Raw genomic sequence first — 19,099 nt, forward strand, 5'->3', positions numbered from 1 at the left:
AAATACAAGGATACAAAAAAAGAGGACTATTCTTCTGCAGCACAGACCTAGGACTCTGAAATCAGCATACTAGTTTTGGTTAATAACCCTCTTTACTGGAAGAGGTCCAGGTGCACGCACACACAAAATACATTCCATTAGTAAATGAGATTTCAAAAGCACCTGCACTTAGCAAAGCTTTCTGAAATCACATGGAAGATGTGATATGCTAGTGGTTTTAAAAAAAAGTAAGACTCAAACAACCAGCATCTCAGCAATAGTTCCCCCCTGCCCCCAGTGTATTTTTCTGACCCCTGTGGGCATGCCCTACTTTCATCGAACTACGTTCAAAAACTCCATCTAAAGTGCATCTTTTCACTTTTTGATTCTTACAACAGGCCTTTTTTTTTTTTTAATTTGGAGAGGTTTTAAAGACTTGTCAAATTGGGTATCCTAGACTCAATTCTTAACTAAACAGTCACTAGTGCACTTCTATAATAAGGCTTGTTTGTCGATGACCTGCACGCTTCCATGAAAATATATATATTTTTATATTTAATCCTATTTGGGTAGTACTTGCCATTAAAAGTAAGTAAATAAAATGATGTATGTAGATGTGATGTTCTTGAAAAGAAAAGTTCAAACTCAGTCCTGTTACTTATTTTTATGCCTACTTTGTAAATATTTGGAATCTCATAGAATATTTTGAGATAAATAAAACTTGGGAAAATCCACTCAATTGAGAAGTGTTGCCAGTCCGTTTACTGAAGGAAAAAAAATCCAGTTTTTATTTGTGAACTATGAAACTTGTACATTTTCTTCTTGTCAAAGCAGAAGAAAACATGATTTGACTATAGAATTACTTTTATGTGTAGAAAATGGGTACTAAAATGTTTGAAACCTCTCTCTCTGCCTTTAAAAAACAAGTAAAAGCTCTGTGCTTTCTAAACAAAATTCCAGCTTACTAGGGTGAATATTTTTTGTACACATAGCTTTTGGCTTATTGGTTTAACAATTCAATAAATTATTGCGGAAGCAGGAACTCTACCTCTCTTTGGGCCTATCACTGAGTCTTGTATTACATCAAACTACTGCAATGGAAGGAGCTCTAGAGAGGAAGGGGACTAGCTTGCATGATCCACAATCTAGATTTCTTAGGGTACGTCTACATGGAACAAAACAAAAAAACGCAGCAGCGAGTAGTCTCAGAGACTGCGTCAACTGACTCGGGCAATGGGTCTAAATATAGCAGAGTAAACATTCCTGCTTGGGCTGGGAACTGGGCTCTGAAACCCACCCCATTGCTGAGTTTTAGAGTCCAATCTCCAGCCCAAGCAGGAATGTCTGGTCTGCTATATTTAGCTCTGTAGCACAAGTCCCGTGAGCCTGAGTCAGTTGACCCAGGCTCTTAGACTAGTTGCTGTGGGTGTTTTTGTTTTGTTTGTTTTCTCAGTGTAGATGTACCCGAGGCACTTAAGATCCTTACTCAAAGCTTTCACTGACTTCTCTAGCAGTTTTGCTTGAGCAAGGCAGGCATAATAAAATCCTTTAAAACTTTAGCAACAAAACATGGTTAAACACATAAGAGAACTTAGGAAATCATGATAGAGCTCAATACCTTTTAAAAGTGGTCTCAAGAAAATGGGCTTGATAAATATATATGCAAAATTCTAGGTTCTATCTTCGCTTCTGTTCTCAAGAAGTCCAGATGGCTACTTAAAATTTTAATAGTAACAATGATATTTGTAAATTCCCTTGCATGCCAAGGAGTTCAGGATGCTGAACACTACAATATGGATATTATATGGGACATAAAAATTGATAATGAAGAAACAGATGGAAGAGCACTAATACAAGGTAAAACTAAAGGCAGAGATGATAAATGAATTTCCAGATATTAGTTAAGTGTTGAAGAGTGGTCATAAAAAAAATGCTCTTTGAGGGGAAAATATTTAAAGTGAGGAGTGAGGAGCTGAGATGGATGTTAAATGGGAGCAAGTTCCACATCATAAGACCCGTGTTAGCACTATCTGTGACCTGATACATGATGACAAGATTTCTTAAACAGTGGATAGTGTCAGAGTGAACACCCTTTGGGCTGAGCCAAATGTTGAATGTCTTTAATATATCCTGGGCTTTCTCTCTTAAAGGCTTTTTATATTTTTATTTTGTTTAACTAGCTAGGACAGGCATAATATAATCACAGTTGCTCATGCCCATTAGCTAATGTGTTGCTGAATTCAGAACATGCCACCTGCAATATATAAAAATCTGTAGGAGAACACTTCAATCTCCCTGGACACATGATAGCAGAATTAAAGGTAGCCATCCTGCAGCAAAAAAACTTCAGGACCAGACTTCAAAGAGAAACCGCTGATCTTCAGTTTATCTGCAAATTTGACACCATCAGCTCAGGATTAAACAAAGACTGTGAATGGCTAGCCAACTACAAAAGCAGTTTCTCCTCCCTTGGTGTTCACACCTCAACTGCTAGAAGAGGGCCTCATCCTCTCTGATTGAACTAACCTCGTTATCTCCAGACTTATTCTGGCTTGCATATTTATACCTGCCTCTGGAAATTTCCAGTACATGCATCCGACGAAGTGGGTATTCACCCACGAAAGCTCATGCTCCAATATGTCTGTTAGTCTATAAGGTGCCACAGGACTCTTTGCTGCTTTTACAGATCCCGACTAACACGGCTACCCCTCTGATACTTGACATGGTAGGAGGAAGCCCTTCTGGAAGGGAATTACAATAATTGTACAAATTGGAATTGTTCATCTGCTGCCAATGTTTCTGCCATGCAGGGTGCCACAAGGATCTATTTCGTCTGCACCCCGTTCACCATTTATGTAAAACTGGGGAGATACTACGATGGTTTGGTCTGCGGTGCCATCAGTCTGCCTTTGACATACAGCTCTGTCTCTCATGCATGGCACCCAGATGGTGTTAGGCTGTTTTGCTTTCCTGGTGCCTGGCAGAGAGAGAGTGAAAAGTGGTAGAGAGCAAGTGTGGCTGGAATGTTTGGGCAACTACTATCTATAGTTACTACCAACTACTATGTATAATTATTAGCAACCTCCCCCTGACTCCCCTTCAGTCTAACTCATCATGAAGTACAAGGCAGGATCGTGCCCCTTCAGGACTTTCCAGAAAACATCACAGTTAATCTCAGGAACACTTTTCTTAACTCCCAAACTTAGTATTTTACTAATAGCTTCTGATTGCTTTCAGAGAGAGATTACCACACTATTGCTTATTATATGAGTATTTGCATTTCATACAGTGCTTACTTAAACAGCATATGTACAAAAGAGAAATGAATGGGTCATCATTAAATGACTGTAGCATTGCCTCCTCCCCATATTGGCTTTTATCAAGACTCTTTGCTACCTGTGTAAACAGCTTCTTGTAATAACTGCATGATTTGTAATTGCTACATCATAGGATGAAGGCCTTTATTAGAACACTTCTTAATTTTATCATACCCAAGTGTGATGACTTGTTGGAAACTGAGCAAAAAGAAGTTGATCCAAAGTGGTTTGTGTTTGTGTTGCAAGGATAGTAAATTTCTATGGCTCCTGGTAATCATTATTAGACTATATCTCAAATTTTCTATTTTACTTGGTAGCATTAGACTCCACTGAAACAAGAGCTACACCATCTCAACCCCCAAGGATAAAAACTACAACTGTTAAAATGCTTTTCAGAGATAATCATAGATGTTTGCTTGTTAATGGATCCTTACTTATGTGCTTTGTCAAGGTTGTTTTTGTTTTTTTTTCCCTTTAGGCAAGGTTCCCGGTAGGGTGACCAGACAGCAAATGTGAAAAATCAGGACGGGAGTGCGGGGGTAATAGGAGCCTATATAAGAAAAAGACCCAAAAATCGGGATTGTCCCTATAAAATCGGGACATCCGGTCACCCTAGTTCCAAGAGAGGCTATTATCTAACTTTCCCCACATTGCTTTATTAAGTTGTCTGTTTCCACAATGATTCAGGATCTTGTTAAATGTTGGTTTTGATGGGTTACTCTTTTCTAGTAGACAGACTGGGTTGAAGTTAACTGTTGAATATCTTGGGTGTAAGCTAATAAGCTAATTAAATTCACCTGAGTAGCGTCTTAAAAATAAGTGAGACACATGACTGGAGTTGTGTACAACCCAGGAATCCTGACACTCACTATTCTTCTGTTGTCAGCAAATATCTGTTAGTCTTTGGCACTATCTCTCATCATCTAGTGCTGGTCTACTTAGAGAATTGCAACCTCCTATGCCTATCAGTTACTCTGTTAGATCAAGTAGTGGAGGTCTGTTTGGTAGATCTGAAGGTTCCAACCCTGGTGAAATCTCTCACACAAACTACATTAAAAGAACATTATTAAGATTGCAAAATCAAGCATTCGGAGATTAGGAAATGCCTAAGCAACCTTGGTTTGATACCTTTATGATAGTCCTTAATTACATGCTCACGTACTATTTTTCCCCACAGGACTCCTGGCCCTTTCAGGACACAGGATGGATATTGATTACTTAGTGAGCAGCTGTTCAGTATTTTTTATCCTCGTTCTTCAATGTGGAACCCCAGGTCTGATTTAGTTTGGGGTGTTCAGACCTTGATCTAAGGGCAGAATTATTAATTTCCTCATGGGCTTTTCTATGGCACTCATCCCTATAGTACCTGTTTCACAAACATTCATTTATTTTTCACAGCACCCCGGTGAGATGAGTAGATTTTATCCCCATTTTGCAGATGGTGAATTGAGGCACAGAGACATAAAGATCAGAAGTATCTACTAGTTTTCGGTGCCCAAGGGAAGACACCTAGGACCTGATGTTGAAGTACATACTGTTATATAACATTTAATATGTTCAGAGCAGAGTTCCCAAGCATATAGTTGCAGTTGTGAGTGCTTAATGCTTCTGCAATTGGCCTCAAGTCAGGCACCCAGAAAAATGCGGTGTAAGTGACTTGCCTAACATCACACATGAACTCTGGACTGCACCTCAGCAAGTTTGCAGATGACACTAAACTGGGAGGAGTGGTACATACGCTGGAGAGTAGGGATAGGATACAGAGGGACCTAGATAAATTAGAGGATTGGGCCAAAAGAAATCTGATGAGGTTCAACAAGGTCAAGTACCGAGTTCTGCACTTAGGACGGAAGAATACCATGCATGGCTACAGACTAGGGACCGAATGGGTAGGCAGCAGTTCTGCAGAAAAGGACCTGGGGGTTACAGTGGACGAGAAGCTGGACATGAGTCAATAGTGTGTCCTTGTTGCCAAGAAGGCTAATGGCATTTGGGGCTGTATAAGTAGGGGCGTTGCCAGCAGATCGAGGGACGTGATCATTCCCCTCTATTCGACATTGGTGAGGCCTCATCTGGAGTACTGTGTCCAGTTTTGGGCCCCACACTACAAGAAGGATGTGGAAAAATTGGAAAGAGTCCAGCAGAGGGCAACAAAAATGATTAGGGGGCTGGAGCACATGACTTATGAGGAGAGGCTGAGGGAACTGGGATTGTTTAGTCTGCAGAAGAGAAGAATGAGGGGCAATTTGATAGCTGCTTTTAACTACCTGAAAGGGGGTTCCAAAGAGGATGGATCTAGACTGTTCTCAGTGGTAGCAGATGATAGAACAAGGAGTAATGGTCTCAAGTTGCAGTGGGTGAGGTTTAAGTTGGATTTTAGGAAAAACTTTTTCACTAGGAGGGTGGTGAAGCACTGGACTGGGTTGTCTAGGTAGGTGGTGGAATCTCCTTCCTTAGGTGTTTTTAAGGTCAGGCTTGACAAAGCCATGGCTGGGATGATTTAGTTGAGGATTGGTCCTGCTTTGAGCAGGGGCTTGGACCAGATAACCTCCTGAAGTCCCTTCCAACCCTGATATTCTATGATTCTGCTGCAGAGATAGGAATAGAATCCAGTTTTCCAGGGCAATGTTCAACTGTCTAAACCATGAGTCTATTCTTTCTCTTCCTGTCATCCTCTCTCTCATTCACTACACACCTTCCATTTTCTGCAACAAATAAAGCAGGGATCCTGGAAACAATAATCTCCTTTACTACACAACCCTGATTCATCCCCAGAGCAGGTCCCTTTTGTTCTTTGAATGTGGGATCCTTTTTGGAGGGGACCGAGTATGTGATCATGTGGTTAAAGATGGCATCATAATGCATACACACTATGGGGATGATTTAAGGTTGCACAGGTAGCCTTTATTCTGGTATTTCCTAACTTTTGAATGCTTGACTTTTAAACCTTGAAAATAGTCTTTTTAACTTCCTTTTTGCATGTGTAGTATTTATACGTATACCATGTGCCTTGTTGACATTCTAAAACACCAGCAATAAAAGGGTATAAGAAAGTGTGTCTATGTGTTCTGTCAGTGCTCACTTAAAAGCTAGGTTTAAAAGATTTTAGGCTGAAATCTGAATAGGCATAAATCTTAAAGGCTTGGAAATCTTAAAGGCTGATAAAAGACAACTGGAGAGACTAAAGCAAAGGATACCTTTTAAAAGGAGACAATTCAGTATAGCTTTGTGGAGAAAAAATAATATAATCAAAGTGGTTCCTAGACTACTGAACAATTATATTTTTTAAATTCTGGTGATACATATCTTAATTTTCTTTCATTCCATTAATATGGAAACAAATTTCTCAATCTCTACATGGTGGAAATAACCGCTCTGCTCCAGCTGAAAATACTAAACTACACGCTACCTAAAAAATAAGAGAGTTTTTAATCTATTTGAAATTATTTGGCTGCTAGACAATCAAATGATGTGGGCCTAGTATAGGCGGGAAGGTCTAAATCATGTTAAATTGCTAAGGAACTTCTTAGTTTTCAGAAGGAAGCCTTGCTGTAAATTCCACAAACCTTGTGACAACTTGCATAAAGCAAACCTCAAATGAGCTACTCCAAAAAGCAAAGGTAAATCTAAGGAAACATGTAAGATCATACTTTTGAAGCAATGAATTGATTAAAGAAGATTAAAGGTCACACACTCTACTGGGAAAGGAAAATTGGAACTAGAATGGTTTCACAAGTCTAGAAGACCATATTTTAGACTGGTTTGCAGGACTGTCAAAAAGGTGAACTGCAATAGCGAGAATAATTTTATTTTTACCCTTTGGTGCTCTTTTACAATGTCAAAAGGGCTTTGAAGATTTTTTTCCCTGGTATTTTTTTAACTACAGTATGTATTTTTAACCTTTTAAATATCAAGTGTTGAATTCCAGGTTTTTACTGGACTTCAGGATTGAACAACTTGATCAGGATAGCAGTATCACAACAGACTGAAACCTGAGCTGCAGCATTCCCAGTCTTCTGCTGCCAGTGGAAGGGATGTTGAATCTTTTCAGAGAGCCCTTACCCTGCCCCCCCCTCCATTTTGTCATGACTTTGAGTAAAGCAGGCTAGAACAAAAACCCGAAAAAAATGTCCTTTTATTCTCATTCTGCTGTAACCCTCCAATCTAAACATTCCCCTCTTCTCTCAGTAAAGCTGCTGTTCAGTTTTCAGTGGTGTCGTCATTAAACATCTTGTCCTCCAGCAAAAAGCAGAGGTCTGATATTTCTAATGCAAAAATTACCAAGTAGAGTTGTTTTGATTCTTTAGAATAAATGTTTGTGGTTGTCGTCATATATCATAAAGAAGCAATAAAGGGCACATGTTCTGGGGATTTTTTGCTGTGCAATTTAACTGTCTCTTATAAGTCTTTCAACAGACTACACCACACAGCAATAACGGTATATTCAGTAAAAAGTAGAGCACACCGGAACACGGCTATTTATAACTTTTAAATAATCTTACAAAACCACTTGCAAAGTTTAAAGAACCACAAATCTAGAGTTGGTGGGCTCAGGCAAAATTTGGTCTGGAAGGGGAACTGAGCTGGTGACCAGAAATGATGATAAAAGTGAATGAAATATAAGGTTGTATATGACTGACTGTACTCCCCTTGAGAGGAAGAATGGTTTTGTGGGTAGAACATATATTTAACTTGGAGCCACAAGACTTTTCCTCTAGTCACAAATATGCTTTAGGTTTCTTGCATGACCTCAGGCCCTTGGTTGCCTATTTTCTGAGAGCTGTGAATGTTCAATGCTTCTCAAAATAAGACATCTTAGTTAGATGTCTAAATATGGATGTAGGGTCCTGACTTTACTAAATTTGTAAATGTTACCCTTAAACTCTCAGTCTATTCCCAGTTTACAGATGTAAATATACATTACAGAGGTGTTATGAAACTAAACCTATTATAACACACTGTGATTCTTGGTTAGAATGTAAATGCAAAGAATTCTGGATGCACCACCTAGATTTGCAGAATAGTAACTTTCCCCTATGAAAAGTTGCACACAGGACAGAAAGCAATTTGGCAGACTTATGAAATATATTTTTCTATTTTTTATTGTGTATGATGTTGTACTGGTTTAGATACGGGGGGGAAGGACTTTTTTTGTAGGTTGTGTTACAGACTTCTGTAGCAATGTCAGTTGGGATCATATGTTCTAATGATTCCTGCTGCAGGAAAATTACCGCTTACTACAGCAAATATGCTAGGTTCCCATTGTCTTATTTCATGGATAGCTCCCTTTTCCTAAAGTCATTCGCGTGTAATTGAGATTTATTTTTTGATATTTTTCTTCTCCCAGTGTATCCTATATACAGCTTTAAAAAAAGCTCTTGTCCAGGATCCCCCTTTTTTATTCTCCTCAAAATATATACCCCAAAATACAAATGTATCATATAGACTTTTCTGATTAAGAAACTCCACTTTCCCTCTATATTTTAAATGTTCTTAAGCTTTTTCTTCCATTGCTCAAAAAGTCTAATGTACTGGCTTAATCTGTCCTGAACAATGAGCTTTCAATCTGTAGGGGTAAAACAATTCTTATTCCAGAGAGGAGATGCTTGATCTTCGCTGTCTGTGCATTCTGACTGGTGCTTGAATGGCCCTATTGTCCTCTCATGCTCTTAAAATGAATTAATTTATCTTTCTAAGACGAGCGCTCCTTTCCCTCCCTACATCCAGTTCAAACTTCCAGTAGTGAAGGAGAGAACAATACTGCAATCAAAACAGCCTTTAATTTCTGAACCTTGATTCTGCTGTGTGTGTCATGCACAAAACTTGGTTTATACTAACTGCTGAATGCTGTATAGTTACCAGATGGGGTGCTGTCTTACAGTAGTAAGGCATGGAGTAACTGATTGGATAGTGTGTTATGTTATACTTTTCAGATTAGAATAAGAAGGGTGTTACTGACTCCCCAGTTGCTGCAGCTTTCTAAAGATCCTCTTACTAAAATCCATTTCTGCAAATTTTTATGGACATTCTAACTTAATGCACAAGGGCTATTCTGTATGTAAGTGGAGGATGAGGGCCTGAGTGGGTAAATGTTCGAAATTACTTCAATCATTTATTTGACTTGTAGAATTAACTTACAGTTAATTGACTTACAGTTTTATATTAAATAAAGAATTGATTTACAGTTTTATATTAAAATAGGGTCTAGAGGCCTCACCTGGACTGTAGTTCCACTTTGCTAGATGCTGTGCAAATAAACAATAAGAGAGTTCTTCCTCTGAATAGCTTGCAATCTTTTTTTTTTTTAAGACAAAACTTAACAGGTGGTGAAATAAATAAATGGGAAGGGAGATGAAAATGTTCACACTTATAAGAAAGTTTCCTGGTTTCTAATGTGAAATGAAATACCATAAATAAATCCAAGAGTGTTTTGGTAAGGAACCTTTTGTGATATTCATCCTAGTGCTGCGAAGTGCCCAACTTTTACAATATCTACTGTTTAAGCAAGAGTGTCTTTTGTGAGGTGATGAAAGCATAAGAACAAAAGAGGAAATCATGTCCCTTTCATATTTATATTTATTTCCTTCTATCTATGATCTATAGTACTTATCTGCCCCCCAACTACAAATTATCAGAACATCACACAATCTTTAATGAATCTATCCTCACAACGCACCTGTGAGGTTGGGCAATGCTATTATCCCCATTTTACAGCCGGAGAACTGAGGCAGAACCAGAAGCGACATGCCTAAATTCCTTTGAGGACCTGAGCCTAAGTGACCTGTCCAAGGTTATATAGGAAATCTGTGGTGGAGAAGGGAATTGAACCCTGTGCCTTTCTGATTCCTTTTGAGTGGCTTCATATTTGAAACTTGTGTTGTTGCCTTTGGTAATATGGGCCTTATTAATTACAGTGGCCAAATTTACGAGAAGGGGAGAAGTAATTATCCAAACGGGCTGGGGAGGGGATAAGTTGATCTCCCCCCGACTTTGCTTTTCCACCTTAATCCTTCCCCATTCTCCTGCCCCTCACTCTCTCTTTTTTTTTTCCCCCATTGGCAGTATAAGTAGTGTGGGTAAAGCACAGTTACCCTCCAGTCAGGACCCCAGGTTATATCCTCTGAAATCCTATTTCTCATACTTCCTCCAGTCACTCAATATTCAGTCTCTATTTAGCAACCAGATTTGTGCACAATTCTTCAGGTGTGGTGCCGTTTGTTCACTCAGCTCTGCCTTCTTATGGGTTGTTATAAGCAACTAATTGAAGCATCATTCAGTTTGCTTAAAAGTAAAGTAGTGAAGAAATGACAGCCTTTAGTTTCTTGTTGGCTATCTTTCTATCTTGTTCTTCCCATGTGATTTAACCCATTATAGTCACGGTAACTCAAAACTAAATATTTGCTTTTTTCAGACACAATGGTTTTTGGTTTTGTTTTTTACTTTTATGCATCAGGCTTCTGTTAATTTCACCAGTGAAGTTGGACTTTAAGAATACTTCATTGCTATAGAACATGCTGTCAAGTCTATGCTCAGAAGTGATTATACTCTTCATTCTGTGCCATAGAACTAATCAGAGAGGGTGAATTAAACACTGTGTAGGTTCCTCAGAGCTTTTGGTCTTCTCTAGAAAAGGTACATCAGGATCAAAATCATTGAGTTAGAAGAGCATGTAAGGAAGTGGCTGAAAGTGAAGAAAAATAAATGCAAACACGTTAGAGGCATAGAATTAAAGTAAAGGGAGGGGGGAAATGGCTAAATCTAAAAGATGAAAAACTTGCATTAGAAAGAGTTTGGCAGGTTTTAAAGACATATAGTGAAATTCTTAGTTTGAGTATTAATTGCCACTACGGTTTTTGGTAGCTTCAGTTTTGTTGTGGATGTACTTGAAATCTAACTTTAAAAAATTAAACAGAACAACTTTAAGGGGTGGTTTTGGTGCGTCAGACTTGCAGGAAATCATAAACAGTCTTCCCACCCCCCAATCAATTAAGTAACTTTAATTGAAATGGAGTCTCAATGCCTCCATACTGTTTTAGGTTCTGCTCTAAAATGAAGATTATACATTTTTGGGGGGTAGGGACTCTGTTACTATATGTGTCTACAGTGCTAAGCCCTTTGTTCCTACTGAGATGCAATTATTACTTAACATTTATGATACAAAGATATGAATTTATTATTATTATGTTATAAATTTTCATTTTCTTGCTCAATTTTGTTTTTAAAAATGGAAGCAAGCCCATGTTCAGCATCTCTAATAAGACCACAGATACTACTATTAAACATTTGTATAGTGTGTTGTTTTTTTTAATCCAAAAGTCATTTCAAAGGCAAGTATTACTGTCCCCAGTTTATAGATTGGGAAGCTGAGGCACAGAGAGGTAAAATGACTTGTCCAAATTTAATCAGCGGATCAGTGGAAAAACCAGTCAAGTTCAAGAACTAGAATTTTATAAATGTTATGAAAGCATTGTCTTAGTATTATAAATGCCCATATTTATATCTATAAAGATCTAGATCTAGATATATAGTTGCACTGTAGAAACTGAGGTTAGCAAAAACTGAAGTATGATTTAATCCAGTGCATCATGTTTTAAAACAGAGTTTTCTCTTAGACCACTTTACCTCCCATTCAATTGCATAGAACATTTACCCGCCCACTTGTGATCAAATAACATCTCTCTAGAAACTAGAGGAATTGCTTACATAGAAAAGTAATATTAAGATAGTATTTAATGTATTTTTAGCCCCTCTCAATGCACTCAAGAAAAGCTTATTAACAGCTGATTTAATAATTTTGCATCTTCTGATTAATGAAGAATGAAACCTTAATTTTTTCCCCTTTTTTTTTCTGCCTAGGATTTTAAGACTGGGTTTGGTATCACTATAATCCCTATGAATGTGGCGAATGTGAAACAAGTGGACAGGACAGCAAAACAGTCTTTTGAAATAATCACTCCCTATAAAAGCTTTAGGTAAGAGCTGTTCACATTTTTATGTATAAAAATTTTCAGTGCTGGTAGTAAATTCTAGAAATGTTTGCTTGACATTAAAATTCACCTTACTCACTTTTGGTAAAAATTGCAGTAATTTAAATATGATTAGTCAGTGTTTTTATATAGTTGTAAGATGTTATTTCTTTGGTTGTCTTGTTAATCTATTACATTCCTTTCCAGGCCTTGCAAATTCTTATTTTTATAATATAAGGATGAATTGAGTTTCAGTGTGTGGTTTCATTCTAAGGAAGGGTAAAGGAAAAGGAGAGTTCACTGTAAAGTCTTTTTCTTTAAAATAAATAAATAAAAATGTCAGGTAAAAAAGGTACCAAAAATAGTACTTTGTCCATGTAATTACTTTTCAATTATTCTAAAAAAGGATCGTATGCCATCCCTTTTAAGAACCTCCCATTGAAGCTAGTTGCAAGTTCATTATGTTCCATGGTGAATGATTGGAAACAAAAGCATGAATACTAATAAAGATGTACATTTTATGGAATGTCATAGTAAACGATTGTACTTTAAATGAAACTGCAGTAATATAGAAAAAAGGATTGCTCCTTTTCCTATTCCTTTCCTTGGATTTCTGGATCTTAACCTTGGGCCAGGAGACTGAAAAGCAAGCATAATTTTCAGTTTCATTGGTGACCTGTCTGAGTCTCATTTCTAGCAGCATAGAACTGCAGGTAGACTGGTCATGATCAATGACTTGAGTCTGTGGCTAACTGGGTCAGATAGTGAGTATTTTACTTAACTAAACCAACAACATTAGATGGTCTGTGTAAAGGAATATCCTATTTAGAGCTATTACCCATGGGATAGTCCATCTCTACTGCTTAGTAAATTCTAATAGCTCCTTTGGCTATGTCTTCCTTAGTCATTTGTGATACTGTGGCTTAAACTCAAGTTTCAAATCTGATTTATATTGAGTAAAAAGATTGAAAGCAACTCTGGAACGAAAGTTGAGTGTGCCAAAAACTACTATTGCATTTAATTAATTTAGCTTATAAAGAAATTATATGTTGGAATGTTAAGGGAATTTTCATTAAGCAACAAAATGAAAGAATATATATCTTGTCTTGATATTTAAATATCTAGGGAAGTCAGATTTTTGAACGGCAATTTCATTTGTAGATTAAATGCATAAGAGGAACTGTAGACCCTGTTTAATTGAGATTTAAAATAAAGATCAATAATGCAGAAAAGTCAATTGTTTCAGCTTTACAGCAGAGTCGGAAGGAGAGAAACAAGAGTGGATTGAAGCATTACAGCAATCGATAGCAGAAACTCTCTCTGATTATGAAGTAGCTGAGAAGATATGGTTCAATGAGTCAAACAGGAGCTGTGCTGATTGTAAAGCTCCAGATCCCGACTGGGCATCCATCAATCTCTGTGTTGTCATTTGTAAGAAATGTGCAGGTAGAGTAATTAAAAATAGGCCGTGGTGGTTCCCCAGGATGTCATTTGCATACCTGTGTATGTCCTTGCATTGTTTTTGTTTTGCTTAAAGTGCCATTTATAACATATCCTTGCAAAAGTTTTGAGGAACAGAAATTAATGGAAGTTTGTGATATATCTATACTTCAATTTAAAAATATTTCATTATTCTAAACCACTTCCATGTATGAATGTGTCCAATCCTCTAAGTTGTTCAGTGCACTTGAAATGAGTAATTCATTGTGATCAGTGGAAGTTAAGGCTCCTTAGTGTCGCTGTAGAGGCACTGGGTACCTTGTATCCATATGAATAAGGACATAGGAGCTGCCATACTGGGTCTGACCATGGTCCATTCTGTCTACTATCCTGTCTACAGTGGTCTGTACTAGAGCTACAGGGGAGTATACAGAACAGGGCAATTTTGGAGTGATCCACCCTCTTTCACTCACGGCTTCTGGTAGCCAGAAGTATAGGGTCTCCCTGAGCATAATGTTGTGGCCCTGACCATCTTGCCTAATAGCCATTGATGCACCTATTTCTGTTGAACCAGTTATACTTTTGACCATTACAATATCCCATGGCAGTGAATTCCACAGGCTAGTTGTGCATTGTGTGAAAACGTACTTCCTCTTGTTTGTATTAAACCTGCTTCCTATGAATTTCATCAGTGACCCCCTAGTTTTTGTATTGTGTGAAAGGGTAAATAACATTTCTGTTCATTTCCCCCCACACCATTTATGACTTTACTGAGCTATATTATATCTCCCCTTAATAGTCTCTTTTCTAAGATGAACAGCCCTAATCATTTTAGTCTCTCCTCATATGAAAGTGAGATGCAGCAACCAGAACTGGACACAGTATTCGTGGTGTGAATGCATGAGGGATTTATATTTTCTGTCTTATTTTCTATCCCTTTCCTAATAGTTCCTAACATACTGTTCACCTTATTGATTGCTGCTGCTCATTGAGTAGAAGTGTTCAGACAGCTATCCACAGTGACCTCAATATCTTTCTTGCGTGGAAACAGCTAATTTAGAACCCATCATTGTATATGTGTAGTTGGGATTATTTTTTCCTTTGACCTTGTCAAAGGATTTCTGAAAATCGGCATATATTATATCGACTAGATCACCTTTATCCACTTGCTTGTTGACTCCCTCAAATAATTCTAAATTCCAAAGAATTGCCTATTCCAGTTGTCTGGTACAGAGGTTGATGTCAGTATTAAGTTACATACTACAATTAATAGTTCTGCAATTCCTTATTTGAGTTCTTTTAGAACTCTTGGATGAATACCATCTAGTCCTGGTGACTTATTACAGTTTACCTTCTCAGTTTGTTCTAAAACCTCTTTTACTGATACATCAAATTGGGACAGAACTTCAGAATTGTCAGCCAAAAAGAAAAGCTCTGATGTGTGTATCTCTACATCCTCTGCAGTGAAGACCAATGCAAAGAATTCATTTAGTTTCTCTACAGTGGCCTTCTCTTGAGTGCTCCTTTAAAAAAACCTTACGAGTAGACATTGCAGAGTAAACATTTCAGAAATTATCCTGTAGAACTTCAGTACATATTTTATGGTTACCAAGGAAACATTTTTGAGATGTTATTAGAAACCTACTTTAAAATGGCAGGTAAAAAGGGATTTTTACATTTGCAGTAAGTGTGTATGGTGGGGGGGAGGGAAAGGAGGGATAAAAATTCCAAGTAGTTTAACAAAAAAAAATCTTTAAATGTCCCCTGTATCAGAAAAAAATCAGTGATATATTAAATATTTAAAGAATTGCATAAAGGTAAACAGTAAAGGTTGAACCTCATGTAGTTCGGCACCCTCAGGACCTGACTGGTGTCGAAACAGATAATTTGCTGAACCATGGGAGGTCAATGCAGAGTGCCAGCGGGTCTCCATAGGCGCAGGAAGTAGGGGTGTGGGGGGTAGTGCAGAACCCCCAGGCTTTGTGCTCAGCATGGTCCCCCCACCCTGTGAATCAGCTGTTCGCGGTGCTCCAGAAGAACTGGGAGGGAGGAGGAGGAGTTCGTAAGCGCAGGGCCGCCAGCATGAGAGGCACGGGGTAAGGGGGGCAGAAGGGGGAGTTTGACGGCAGTGGATGCTTTGCACCCACTAATTTTTCCCAGCCCTGGAGCACCCACGGAGTCAGTGCCTATGCCGGACCACGTATATTGCCGGACCAGGGAGTGCTAGATTAGAGAGGTTCAACCTGTATTTGCATAACATGGAAAATACATCATTCCTATAAAGAATTTACAATCTCTTCATAATTTAGGGTGCTGTTTTCAGTATATTGTGAATTGCACAATATTGTAATTATCTAAAAATTTCAAACTTCTTGCATATGACCAGTCTGTGTTGAAAACAATCAGCATAATAACCACTGTCTTTATTAAAGGCATGTTTTTGTTATTTTTTTAACAAAAGAGGCTCAGTTGAAATTAAATAATATTTTTAATTAATTTATTTTTATTAAGGGCAGCACAGATCTTTAGGGCCCAGAGATTCAAAGGTCCGGAGCCTAAAAATGGATGCCAGCATTTGGAGTAATGAGCTGATTGAGGTAGGTTATGTGATAACTTAACTTCTTGAGATACTGTGAAAAATGTTAGATCTATGTGATTTTTGGTATAAAAGTTGCTTTCTTATTTGTGTTTAAGGGCTCAGCTCATTAAAATATATGTATAAGCCCTATTCTTGGATAATGTATTTACTCTTTAACAGAATTACCAACCCAAGTATTCACCCCCTGCCCCCTGTCCAATTCATGAGATTGGTTGAACAGTCATTTAATTTTAAGAAATAATTATTATTGGGTTACTTTTAGGGCTGTCAGTTAATCACAGTTAACTCATGTGATTAACTCAATAATTTAAAAAAAATTAATCATGATTAATCGCAGTTTTAATCACGTTAAACAATAGAATACAAATTGAAATGTATTAACTTTTTATGAATGTTTTTCTACATTTTCAAATATATTGATTTAAATTACAACACAGAATACAAAGTGTACAGAGCTCACTTTACATTGTAATAAAAATAATAATATTTGCACTGTAAAAATGATAAACAAAAGAAAAAGTATTTTTCAATTCACCTCATACGAGTACCATAATGCAATCTCTTTATTGTGAAAGTGCAACTTAAAAATGTATATTTTTTTGTTACATACCTGCACTCAAAAACAAACGAATGTAAAACTTTACAGCCTACAATCCACTCAGTCCTACTTCTTATTCAGCCAATCACTAAGACAAACAAGTTTGTTTACATTTACGGGAGATAATGTTGACGGCTTTTTATTTACAATGTCACGTGAAAGCGAGAACAGGCGTTCGCATGGCACTTTTGTAGCTGGCATTGCAAGGTATTTACATGCCAGATATGCTAAACATTCATATGCCCCTTCATGCTTCAGCCGCTATTCCAGTGGACGTGCTTCCATGCTGATGACGCTCGTTAAAAAAGACAATGCATTAATCAAGTTTTGACTGAACTCCTTTGGGGAGAATAGTATGTCTCTGCTCTGTATTACCTGCATTCTGCCATGTATTTCATATTATAGCAGTCTCGGATGATGACCCAGCACATGTTCGTTTTAACAACACTTTCACAGCAGATTTGACAAAACGCAAAGAAGGTACCAATGTGAGATTTCTAAAGATAGCTACAGCACTCAATCCCAGGTTTAAGAATCTGAAGTGCCCTCCAAAATCTGAGAGAGACGAGGTGTGGAGCCTGCCCTCTGAAATCTTAAAAGAGCAACACTCTGATGCAGAAACTACAGAACCCGAACAATAAAAAAAAAGAAAATCAACCTTCTACTGGTGGCATCTGACTCAGATGATGAAAATGAGCATGCGTCGGTCTTCACTGCTTTGGATCGTTATCAAGCAGATCCCGTCATCAGCATGGGCGCATGTCCTCTGGAATGGTGGTTGAAGATGAAGGGACCTGTGACTCTTTAGTGCATCTGACACACAAATATCTTGCAACGCTGGCTACAACAGTTTCATGCGAACGTCGGTTCTCACTTTCAAGTGACGTAAACAAGAAGTGGGCAGCATTATCTCCTGCAAATGTAAACAAACTTGTTTGTCTGAGTAACTGGCTGAACAAGAAGTAGGACTGAGTAGACTTGTATGCTCTAAAGTTTTACATTTTTATTTTTGAATGCGGTTATTTTTTTGTAGATAATTCTACATTTGTAAGTTCAACTTTTATGATAAAGAGTGCTTTACAATACTTGTATGAGGTGAATGCAAAAATACTATTTCTTTTGCTTTTTACAGCATAAATATTTGTAATAAAAATAAATATAAAGTAAGCACTGTACACTTTGTATTCTGTATTGTAATTGAAATCAATATATTTGAAAATGTAGAAAACATCCAAAAATATTTAAATAAATGGTATTCTATTATTAATAGTGCAATTAATCGTGATTAATTTTTTTAATTGCTTGACAGCCCTAATTACTTTTATTTCCTTTCTGTTTGTTTTTCCAGCTTCTCTCCAAAACCATGAGGGCTGAAATATTTTCCCCTCTCCCCTCAATACATTTTTTAACAGAAAGTTGCATGACTCCAGGAGCTGGGGTTTAAGAAATACATTAAATATTATCCTGAGATTAGCAATACAATCATAAATTGGCAATACTGCTTTAAATACTTCTTAATGTTGCATAAATGTTTTTGATAATTTATCTATAAACTAGATATGCAAAGCCAGACAGTAACTGGTCTCTACAGTGGTGTGCAAGGCGGTGTGGGCACTAATAATCTTCTTCTTCCACCACACACACACTCGTGTATCCCCATACTGAGAATCAGTACAACTGTAGTCCACCCTCCAGAATGCAATCCATTATCCAGCAGTGACGGCTCCCTGCTAACATTAACTGAATGCAATCCACCCAGTGAGGGAGCATTGCTTTGCCATGACTTCATTGGAAGTGTGCTTAATGGGCCCTAAATTGGACTCCACCCTATTACACACTTGTAGGAAAAATTCAGTTCAGTTCAAGAAAAGGAATGAGTGAAATTTTAAAGCTTCCAAGTTATATCTATTCTCTCTAGAATAATCTTCCTGAGAATTTCCTGCAGTAGTGGTGCTTAAAATATTTTGTTTTGAGAGACATACAGCAATGTTTCCCCCTTTTACTGCCAGGGAATATTTATCCAACAATAAAACCTTTTGAAAATGGAAGACATTTTTTTAAGAGTAACTGTGTCTGTTCTCTACAGTGAGATCCCTCTTCATCACCTCACATCTCCCTTTTGTTGTGGGAAATTAGTTGGTTGCTTTGACAGGTAAAAGTTGGTGTTTACTTCCAAGTTTGTAAGGAGCACTAGGCTGGT

The 19,099-nt window shown here is 37.6% G+C and overlaps 1 protein-coding gene across 1 annotated transcript in view; it reads left to right on the plus strand.

The window, feature by feature from the left end:
- Positions 1-19,099, plus strand: part of ARAP2 (ArfGAP with RhoGAP domain, ankyrin repeat and PH domain 2) — a 205,030-nt gene that overhangs the window by 82,505 nt on the left and 103,426 nt on the right. The window contains exons 10-12 of the mRNA XM_045020061.1: positions 12,153-12,268; positions 13,509-13,708; positions 16,214-16,299. Of these exons, the coding sequence (XP_044875996.1) occupies positions 12,153-12,268; positions 13,509-13,708; positions 16,214-16,299 (402 nt within the window). The remainder of the gene's footprint in view (positions 1-12,152; positions 12,269-13,508; positions 13,709-16,213; positions 16,300-19,099) is intronic.

The sequence above is a fragment of the Mauremys mutica genome, chromosome 5, assembly GCF_020497125.1.
Source record: "Mauremys mutica isolate MM-2020 ecotype Southern chromosome 5, ASM2049712v1, whole genome shotgun sequence".
NCBI classification, from domain to species: Eukaryota; Metazoa; Chordata; order Testudines; family Geoemydidae; genus Mauremys; species Mauremys mutica.